The sequence below is a fragment of the Lotus japonicus genome, chromosome 3 (genome assembly GCF_012489685.1).
Source record: "Lotus japonicus ecotype B-129 chromosome 3, LjGifu_v1.2".
Taxonomy (NCBI): domain Eukaryota; kingdom Viridiplantae; phylum Streptophyta; class Magnoliopsida; order Fabales; family Fabaceae; genus Lotus; species Lotus japonicus.
The window spans coordinates 69,746,850-69,758,440 of NC_080043.1; the positions used below are offsets into that span (position 1 = coordinate 69,746,850).

The 11,591-nt window shown below is 33.0% G+C and overlaps 1 protein-coding gene across 1 annotated transcript; it reads left to right on the top strand.

The window, feature by feature from the left end:
• The first annotated feature begins 719 nt into the window (after positions 1-719).
• Positions 720-4,708, top strand: LOC130745528 (vacuolar protein sorting-associated protein 9A-like). Its single transcript, XM_057597833.1, has 6 exons — positions 720-878; positions 2,049-2,196; positions 2,868-3,038; positions 3,152-3,328; positions 3,664-3,964; positions 4,116-4,708. Exons 1-6 carry the CDS (start codon positions 778-780, stop codon positions 4,388-4,390), a joined length of 1,173 nt encoding a protein of 390 aa, XP_057453816.1. The 5' UTR covers positions 720-777; the 3' UTR covers positions 4,391-4,708.
• Positions 4,709-11,591: the final 6,883 nt, after the last annotated feature.

An 11,591-nucleotide genomic window follows, 5' to 3' on the forward strand; every position in this document is an offset into this window, starting at 1 on the left:
GTATTTCTTAGGTGTTGATTGCTCCTCCTTTTTACAAAATAAAAGTACCAAAAAAGGACTTAAGGATAAATGTGTTTTACGGAAAATATTTATGTAGGACTTCTACTGCATTATTTTTTTTATTTTAACTGTTCCTAACACAATATAAATCAATGTTGTGAGGGTTAAATATGTTTTAGTTGCTGATTTATAGGGTGAATCTAAATTGGTCCCTAAAAGAAATTCATTTGGTTCTGCAATTTTTTTCTATTTGAAATAAGAACTTATGATGTCATAACGTATATGACATCTTTTACCCAGTCACTTGCCTATGTGGTAATCATACTTAGAGATATAGGCAATTGTTTTACTTCTACGTTGTAAAATTAGTTTTTTAGGTCAATTTTATAGGTTAGCGTAGTGATTTCAGCACTTCGTCTTTTAAGCATGTGGTTAGGAGTTCGATTATGAACTTTTGTGAATGGAAAAAATCCATTGGCCAGTCTCCTACCACTTAAAGCACTAATCATTAATCATCAGACTAAGAATTAGTCTTGGCTGCGAGATACCTTACACAATGGAAAATAAAAAAATTTGGAAACTTACAATCATCTGGATCACCCTTACATTTACTGGTTGTTGCATAGAATGAGAATCACGTGCGTGAGTGCCACAACGTATTGAATGTTAGTTCGGACTTTGTATCTTCCATCTACTAGTCTCACTAGAGCACGTTGCCCCTTATTCTTCATCATCTCCTAAACTCTTGTTAACTTATGATTCCATGAAAATATAGACATGGAGGGATCAACATCAACATCAGCATCAACGTTTTTCCATGATTTTCTCCACCGCATGCGACACCCTGCTTCCCTCGACCTCGTCCGAGCCATCAAGAGGCAATTAATCAAACCCCATTCTGCTTATCAATTTCAGTGTTCTTTCACTTTGTTATGCATTAGTTGCTTTTGCATTTATTTGTTCTACTTTTGTGATGAATTGTATAGCAAGGGAAACAAGTTCATGTGTTTTCTATTGACGTGTATGTATGCACGTTTCATAGCACTAGCAGTTACCATTTTATGGTAGATTTTTTAAGTTTCAGTTGAATCATGAGTACTTTAACTTGTTTTGTAGTTAATTGCCTTTGGTTGCTTTGTTATCGGCCCAAAATGAGTTTCCTTCAGGGTAGCAGTTCCTGGTTAAAATGCAATGATGTTTGCAATTTCAAATATAGGACAAAATTTTAATATTTGTTAGTTAGACTCATTAAGGAAATTATCTAGTGATTGAAAGCTTATATCAAGTTTTCTTAGATTAATCCGGTTCACGAATGGAATCGAAATTACAGGAAGTACACCAAAGTTAAAACATTGAATCTAAATTTCAACTATAAAGCCATTATTTAACGAGTTCAATTCTTCAATACTATTGATTAAGCCTACTGATTCAGAAATGCTTTCACAAACCATCTCTAGCACATACACTAGTATTTACATGAAAATCCTGTATAGAAATACTATAATTTCTTTCCATTATTATTTCTTTTTTTATTAAAAAGGATATATAGTTGCTATTTTTTGTATTTTCACATTGCTTTCAAGTTGATTTTAGAGGGATGTATGATAAGTATGCTTGATTTTGTGCCTCTTTCATAGCTAGGAATCGATTTAATAACTATGTGAGCAAGTAAGTCTGTATAATCAGAAACAAAATGGACAAAATGTATCCAGAGATTACTGAATAGATTTTTTTGGTCTCAGTCTTCAATATAGTTATGCTTATTACTGATTACACACAATCGGCACTACAATTTGCAAAATCTTTCTGAGGGCTGCATGTGGTGCACTGGTGCAGCTTTAATTAGTATACAATGATCAGCTTGACAAATAATCATAAAATGCTTCTAGTGACTTGATTGATTTGTTTCCCTGATTTATTTGTGAATTACCAACTGGATCATTATTCATTACTTCTTTTATGTACCATATATTATGTCAATTGCTTCCCTTAAATTGTTTTCTCAGTTTTTGGTTGATCTTACCCCTTATGGCAAATTGTTTTATCAGCTTCATTGTGTCATTTTCATTTTACCCTCCAAAACCTGAAAATGATGGGAAAAGAGTTCAAGACTTCTTTCTGTCTATGGAAGTTACAATCAGAGATCATCCATTGTGGGCCAATGCCACTGAAGATGACATTGATTGTGCGATGGAGGTAATTCACAATGTATTTAATTACATATGCTACTCTTGGTGTAAGTTATGAATGCAAATTTATCTTAGCAGTTAGTTCAGGATAGTATGTGTTTGGTTACCAGCTGCATTCAACGAAAAAGCACTTTTATCCAATCCTTCCATTTGCTTCATTTAGCTTTTTATGCTTTAGAATCCTACATAACTCTGTTAGCCTCATCTCCAACATGTTTCTAAACACGTCCATAGTAGTTATATTCAATATGATAAAGCCTTTTTCTTCGTTTTCTTTTTTGGTCTTTGGCAGTACTTTTGTATTACATCCTAAAAGAGTTTTGTCCTTTAAAGTATATCATAATCACAATACATTATACTAATTTGATGTCTGATTACTCTAAATTGTTATTCTCTCCTTTTCACATTCCTTACGCAAATTCATTAATTTCAACAACTTGCTTAAGGCTGAGTGCTGCTCATAAAATCTCAAGAACAAGGATATTGTATTACTCGAAAATACTACATTAGTTTAGGAATGCACGCGCGCACACACACACACACACACACTGACAGTATGTCTATTGACTTTTTAGATTTCAGATTGTAAACCAAAGAATAGACATATGTCGGTTTCTCTTTCTTTAGGTAGAATCCTTTGATTTGGCATATTCATCGAATTATATGTATTCTCTGCAGGGATTAGAGAAATATATATTGACTAAATTGTTCGCTCGGACATTTGCTGCTTCTCCTGAGGATGCAAAGATTGACAATGAAATCTCTGAGAAAATATGCTTGCTCCAAACCTTTCTGAAGCCTGAACATTTGGATATACCACCAATTCTTCGTAATGAAGCGTCATGGCTGGTATGCCTCATCACGATGCATGATTAAATTTTAAACCGTTCATTTCCGGGTGTATGAAATGAGTTTCTTGATGCATATAATGACTATTGACACCAGTTTCCTATTCCATTCAGCTTGCAGAGAAAGAATTGCAGAAAATCAATGCTTTCAAAGCTCCCCAAGAGAAACTCTTGAGCATTATGAATTGTTGCAGGGTCATTAACAATCTGTTGCTCAATGCTGCAATGTCTGAGCATGTGCCAGCCGGGGCGGATGACTTTCTCCCTGTGCTTATATATGTTACGATCAAGGCAAGCGCCCCTTGGTAATAAGACATTCTGCTGATTGTCAAATATAGTTTTTGGATACTGAGACCCTTTATTTGTTTATAAAGTAAGAAGCATAGAACGAGATTTGTTCTACTTCTACTATTTTTATTTGTTCGTAAAATTTAAACAAAGTTAAAATTAATTGTTAAAATATGAGAACTGCTCATGAGTATAAAATACTGGAATGCTTGGCTTGAACTGTGGCTCATAAAAATTAAAGGTTAGCTTTTGTTTCAGTGATTTTAGGCCTCTAAGCATGATTGGTTTACCTTTTGACTCATTGATACTAATTTCATCTTTTTGGTTTATCACTTCAGGCGAATCCTCCAATGTTGCATTCTAACCTCAAATTCATCAAGCTGTATCGAAGGCAAGCAAAACTCATCTCAGAAGCTGAATATTATTTCACAAACCTTGTGTCAGCCAAGACATTTATAGCTGACTTAAATGCTAAATCCCTTACAATGGATGAAATCATATTCGAGGAGAGCATGCAAGCAGCCAGATTAACCAGCAGAGTCTCAAGTGTAAAACCCTCTACATGTCAAGCAAGCCAGCAAGGGAAGAACGATGGCAGTTTTTCGAAGAAAATGCACCTTAAACGTGATGATACTGGAGGTTAGTTTAACTTGCTTTCTGAACAAGCAAAGTTATGTGCAACCCTAAGCCTCACACTTACTTAGTTAAAAGTCACTTGTATTACAGTAGTAGTTTACTTTTTGTTTCTCGAGTTTCCAATCCTTATCACAATCATGGTAACACCTTGCAGTTTTTCAAGTTTTGCAACATGAAACAAATTATCCATACACGGAAGCTAAGGGTGAAGAGCTAGCAGTTGAAGATGTTGACATATTATTAAATTACTACAAGGATTTAGTTGCTAAGTACACAATCCTGTGCAAAGCTATCGATTGCCTTTCAGTGCCAGAGAAAGAACCCCTCCTTCATCATCTTGAAATGCAAGGAGCAGGAAGTCTGTTTTCCCAGCACAACAAAATCAACACAAACACAAACGACCAAACCATCTCAGAAACACCAAGATGAATGACAATGAGAATGCACGAGTGTGTGTATACAATATCATCAAGCAAGATTTAATATCTCCATGCATTGAAATATAATTAGGCAGGGATGTCACATGTACAAATATTTTCATGAAGAATTAGCCGTGGAACACCCAAGTGTGTGTCCTTTGAATGTATAATTTCAGATTCCATTTAAGGTGGACATGCCAAAACAAGGTGCACAGGTGCAGGTATGTTATGTTTTAGCTGTTGAATTGAACTATGTTTTCCTTAAGATAATCTGACAACAAATAGTAATGGACCAATGTGTAAATCAAATTAACGGACTATTTTCATATATTATTTAAAGTTTCTGTTAGGATGTCAAAGAAGGGAAAATTAGTTAGGGGTTGTTGTGGTAGTTAGTAAGTAATTACTAGGAGGGGACTAGCTAGATATATAAATTGGGTCGTCTGAGACTAGAGAGGCATTTATTTAGTTGTAAACTTAGGAAAACAGCGCAATGGTTCAGTTGTAAGGGGAAACCCTTGGAGGAGATCTCTCTCCTACTCTTTTCATTCAGTAACAATAGATTCTTTTAACTGAATTTCTGATTCTTGGGCTCCTTACAGTTCTATACTAGATATCCTTTTTTCAGAGATATATGTAGTATCGTAACTTCATTGAGATTTGTACCATAAAATTTAAACCAAAAAAGAATAAAAAAAAAAAATTAAACCAAGCAGTAATTTTAAGGTTAAAGAATCACTGACTGATCCAAAATCCTAGGAATTTCTTAGCTTGAAATTTCTTATACATCACGTATTCTTCTTGAAAAACAATAATGGCTTCACTCTTAGAAACAGTAGCATTCAAGGGCAAGACAATCAGCTCTGGAGGTGTGATGAATCACGAATCATCTATATAGGCTGATAAGAAGAAGCTCAACATGACATAATAACAGCCTATTGGCAGAAGGAATCCTTCATAAACTGCTTGTAATCCTTCATGAACTTCATAATCCTTCATAAACTGCTTATAGTCTAGGAGCTTCCTAGCTGAATCGGCCACCCATTTCTTCATGATCCTAGATCCATAAAAATCTCAGATTGGATATCACTCGCTCTGCTGATGGATAACTTGAGATTGCCCCAAATTCATTTTGTATATTACTCAATAGTTCAAGCCTATTGTTAAAGACAAACAAAAAAGAGCATTACTTATGCTTTTATAAAAGCAGCAAAGTCTTACTGAACTAGAAATGGGATTGCATTGCGAAAGAACAACCATGCAATTGGCAGCTAAATTCCCTCCCTTGCATACTGCACTGATGCAAGCAAATACTTGATGAAAGCTTGCTGCACATCTTCAACATCATTACTCATCCAAGCACACAATACATCAGTACTGCTGGTGCTTCATGCTGTTCAGACGTTCTCATGATCTGGGGCTTCTGAAGTTCCAAAATCAATTTCAACAAGAAGGAGAAGAGATCTATGATTAGCTGCCAGATAATTGGTAAAGAGAAATCACAATCTGAACAAAACATGTGAAGCATACCCCCAAACAATTGATTTTCTTCCTCTGAACAAGCTTTATTGTTACCTCGTTGTCAATAATGCGCACATCAACCTCAATTAGGGATGGCAATGGATGTTGGACACATTAGCACCTGCTAAAAATACCCACAATGAGTAAGGTAAAAATCCGCTACATGGGTATGAGTAATTACCCGCAAAAAATAGCTAGTATGGGTGCGAGTATGAGTACTATAACTACCTTACCTGCCCCATACCTGCGTACTATAGTACCTTACCCGCCTTATACACGGCCAAACTTTATTAATTATTTTTATTATATATACACACTTGGAAGCATATATATTAACAAACTTAATTAAAGTTATAATTTCTAACTTACTCTTTTAAAAATGAATGATTTTACTTGTTAAATATTTGGATAGTCATTTGTATTTTTAATTAATGCTCTTTATTTTACAATAGTAGTAGTTATATTATTTTTTATTGGAGAATGAAAATTGTATTTTCATTAACTAAATTATGGGTAATGAGTACGAGTATTAGCATATAGGTGCCCAGAGGGTACGGAGACGTGCATTCAAGTTGCTACCCTACCCTACCCAGACCTTACCCATTGTCATCCCTAACCTCAATGTCTTTTTTATTTCAACTGGAATCTGGATCGAAGACCTTCTTAAGCTTTCATCGTAAGAGTGACAAAGCTTGGGACAATTCTCCAAAACAAATAAAAATGTTTTATTTCGTCAGCAATGCTTGACATGCCATCGCTAATTTCTAAACAAATTTTGTTTGTAAGATCCTAAATCCATTAAATTCGTCGCTAAATCCCATTTTTTTAGAAGTGGACCACACACACAAAACTGACTTGGACATCTGAGTGTCATCTATAGGTACCCCTCCACGTTATGAAACTTGAAGCTCCGTCCTAACTTCCAGACCACCACCACGCAACCTCGCCGCAATTTAACACCTCAGTCGAGAGAGTTGCACACAAGATTTTCACATCCAAATATTTATATTTAGAATATTTTATTATATCTAGAAATATTTTTATTTGAAACTTTTTTCTTTGTATATTTTTAAAAATTCAGCATAAAATAACATTTAAGCACGATACTCTTTTTATAGTAAGCATGTGCTACTTAATTTATAAATAGATTAAATAAATTAGTTTTAAATTTAAACTAATCAATTCCTACTATTTACCTAGTGAAAATAAATTATTTAATAATAGCTCAAGTGGTAAGACTATGAGACATATGAGTTGGTTGGGGGTGGTTCAGGGATCAATTCCTGGAGGGCGTTATTTCTATTTCTGATGTACCCAAAAAATATGTGCCAAAGTTATATTTTAAAATTATCATAGATTATTTTAAATATTTATATATATGTCATAATTTAAATTTTGATCCATTATGTGGATATTGAAAAATTGGAAGTTTTTTCATAGAATATGCATGTTTTAATAAAAAAAATTCCTAGGGAAAATATTAATTTATTTACCAATTCTCATAATTATAAGTAAGACATATAGTTGGTTTAAAAAAAATAAAAAAAAGTAAGACAAAAAAATTAAAAAAATAAGACATGTAGTTCATATTGAAAAACAGGAAGTTTGTTCACATTATATGCATTTTTCAATAAAAAAATATTTAGAGAAAATGTCAATTTATTTACCGATTCTCATGACTATAATAAGACATCTAATTCGTATGACTGTCACATAAAAGGTGTTCTTTTGTTATATATATAGATAGATATTATCTACACCTTAAAAAAAATATTAGGCCAATACATTTAAAATTTATTTTATGCCTGCTTTTTAAAATAGAGAAAAAGTTTGATGCACCGACGGTGTAAAGTTTTTTTACACCGTCAACCAATCAGATTCTAAGGATGTGAGAAAATCTCTCTTTTCATTTAATTTCTTTAATTAACATGTCACATCCTTGAAATCTGATTGGTTGACGGGGTAAAAAAACTTTACACCGTCGGTGCATCAAAATTAAACTCTTTAAAATATATATAAAAGTACAATAATGTTTATAAAATAGATTAAAAATATCTATGAAATATCTTAAACTTCTCTATATAAACAAATAAAATATTTTTATTTATAATAATTATTTAAATATTAAAATTATGAACAGTGAAAGAAAATATTATTTTGTGAGCTTTTTTTTAGATGAGAAGTAGGTGAAGGGTAGATTTTGAATAAAAGTGAGGGCTAAATTATTTACTTAGATAAAAAATAATTTAAAAATTAACTAATTTAATATTTTTGAGCATCAGTAAGTAGTAAACTCAAGTTATGCTTAAGTAGTAAACTCAATAAAATCACTATCTATACAGGTCTATAGAAGACAATTAAGAAAAGGGGTAGGATCCAAACATAGTATGCTCCAATATGCACAAGCCTCTCAAGCCAGTTCTTCTCGCAAGTGTGTCAAATTGCAATTGTTGCCCAACTTGCAAAAGCTCGTTGAAAGCTTGTACCAGCACATTTTCGACTTCTTCATCTTCCCAACAGATGAAGCATCTCCTCTAGCGGCTGCATGTTTAGCTATCATCAGCAGCAAAGAATCTACATTCGCACGAGCAATCCGAAGCTCTCGTGAAAGCCCACTCACATCATTCACCATAGCTGAGAGTCGAATTAAAATGGTGAAAATGTTGATTTTATTCCTAGATAAATTTTTTATCACTTACCATTACTCAATTTTTTTAATTTTTTGTGAATCGGAAAAGATAACAAAAATAGCAATTTTTGCACCAAAAGGGGCAAGATCGGGGAGGGGAGATTCCAAATCCATCATCCTACACTGCAAATCAATTCCAAAAGTGCTAAAAAAATGAAATAATTTTCCACTAATAGTAACTTACAAATATTAATTTATTCTAGTAAATATAAACTAATTTTTCCTTATAACCTATTATTACTACTTCTTGTCTATTTTGGATAACAATAAAGTCAACGAAAGTGTTATTATTCTTCTGTTCAAACAAGTAACTATAGAGAGGAACAATCTTGTATAATTTTTATAATTTAAATAATATTTATTTTTGTTAAAAAATAATCATAACTTTTATATTTATTTAATTTTATTATTAATTATTTTCTACTAGTAAGTTAAAATCAATTGGTCACCTCCTGAAGGGTGTTATCAGCATAAAATAATTAAAGTGAGCTTAAATTATTATAAATAAAATAGAAAGAAAAAATAAATAAATTTTAAAAAAATACCTGATATCTAAATCACATCCAACTATGTCAAAAACAACATAGATAGCAAGCAGAAAAGAGATACTGCTGGTGGCGCAGCAACCATTCCTTCCAACATTCATGCTTATAAATGAGAATTAATGTTAGTAGATGAACATCACATGTTCCATATTTTCTACATTCAAGGAAGTGCGGAAGAGATATTCTAACATAAGATACAATTTTATTGACCGAGAATGAAACATACAATTCTATTGATGGGACCGAGAATGAAATATTGAGAATTTGAATCATTAGTTAGTCAATGTCTGCAAATAGGCAATTTATTTACGAAGTTCACCTAGAAACCCTATCAAAGTTGTTTTCACATTAATTTGTTTAATTTTGATGAATTACTCGTATCGTTCTAATTTTCTATATACGATGTTGATGATTTTATCCTGACATCTATGTTGATGGATCATCTCCAAAGGGATTCTTTAGCAATAACGTAATTCGTGTAGAGCTTTTAAATGGAAGGAAAGGAGAACTGCATACTCTAACAATTGGATGCACACACCTTCAACGAAGACACATGTTGTGTATTTGGTTTAGGCTATGCATGCATTTGTTGATAAAGCAGTTCTACAATCATTAACTGAAATGAACAAAACAACCATTTTATGGGGTGAATGTAGTATCTACCACAGTTGTGGGCCAAATGCTGAAAATTCCATCTCAGGTCTGGGATTTCAATGCTCAAGGAGTATTATAGTTGAATAAAAAACAACCTTGATCAACCTAGCTTCCAAAGTGAACATAGTTGTTGTTGGAGACTATGGAGATTAAATCAATCCGAAGGGGTTGATGAGGATATTGTCCCAAGATTATTGTTTTATTTTGCAACGATGGTTTGAAACGTGAGGAAGAGCTACCTCATGTAGCACATTGGAGGATTTGTTGCCTTGGTCATTGGCAGCAGCAAAATCATCTTTGGGAATTTGACTTAGACTCACAGTACGGATTTGATCCTTCTACTTGCAACTAGTTATTCTTTTCATTGTTTTTCTATTTTTTCTCCTTTTTCTTTACAACATAATTGAGTGCTTTTGTTGGAATTGGATTATTATTCTTTGTATTCCTTTTGTTTTTTCTCTTTCTTTTAAAATGCTTTGTAAAACATTACTTATAAACATGTATCATATACATTCAATTGAAGTTCTTTATGATGTTAATGATTCGTAGCTGAGCCGCATAATATATTGTTGCATATCTTTTTTTATCTCCTTCTTTTTTCAAATAAAAATAAATAAACTTTTCTGGAAGCTCATTTTAAAGAATAATTCCAATCTATTGCAGTCAAAGTAAACTCTTTTTGTGTATTAAATTGCTCTAAAGATTCTGACTTGAATGTAGTGAAGGTTAAAAATCTCTTTAAATGTGTGATTTTTAAGAATCGAACTTTTAACTTGAGGGTTCAAACAATCACTATTAACTATTAAGTATTAACTACTACAACTGTCACTGATTAAGGCTCTTCTTTTCCGATTAGGGGAGGGGATGAAGTGAAATGGAGTGGGGGTAAAGACAAATCCATTGTTTGTATTGTCTACAAAAGGATAAAACCCAATAGTAAGTACTAATGTGTTAGAAGTCTCACATTGACAACAGATATGCCATGGAGATAACCTTTATTAAGGGTAGAGCAACACTAAGCTCTTGAGCTAACTTTTGAATTGAGTTAGGTCTCTCAAATTCTAATATGACATTAGAGTTTATCCTACATCCATTTATTGGTGGATACCTCTCATATTTAGGTCACCTTGTAAATGTTAAGCCCTAGACGTGAGGGGTGTGTTAGAAGTCCTATATTAACTAGAGTTTTTGGGTTGTGTTAGGCCTCTCAAATTTTAATATAATTGTACAAGATTACAAGCTTTATCATGTTCCACTGCTTTTTCTCTCCCCCCCCCCCCCCACACACACACCCCTCATTAGCCATGCGCAAGCCACGCTTAAGAGGAACATTAATATTAACCCAAATACGTACACGAAAGAACGACCCTATCATCCTTGGCTTACTGATTTGTTTCATCATGATGAACTGACCTCATTGTCAAACCTTGCTTCTTGATTAATGCATTGTTCCACAAAGAAAAAGTTGCTTAAAGTAATTTAAAGAAGTTTCTTTGCTATGAAAACAATATGTAATTTGAATAAAGGGTTTGTTGATAATTTGAAATTTCTTAATCATAATAATACGTATACACAACTTTCTGCATGGATGTAGTCCGTTATAGGTTTATTTTCTCTGCAGAATACAATGAAAAAATCTTGGTGTCGGAGCTATCTATATATTTGTACTAAGGTTTATTTTCTTTGCAGAATACATTGAAAAAATACATTTCGAATTGTAATGGTTACCACCTAGTTCGAACTCCAACTACAGGAGGAGGCGTTGCTAGCCTGTCGAGGTTAGCAAAAGAACCAGCTCAGTT

Excerpts from the sequence above, each read along its gene's own strand:
- LOC130745528 (XM_057597833.1), top strand. The coding sequence starts at position 778 with ATGGAGGGATCAACATCAACATCAGCATCAACGTTTTTCCATGATTTT. Across the intron at positions 879-2,048 it reads CTCGTCCGAGCCATCAAGAG|CTTCATTGTGTCATTTTCAT; the intron begins GCAATTAATCAA and ends TTGTTTTATCAG. Across the intron at positions 3,039-3,151 it reads GTAATGAAGCGTCATGGCTG|CTTGCAGAGAAAGAATTGCA; the intron begins GTATGCCTCATC and ends TATTCCATTCAG.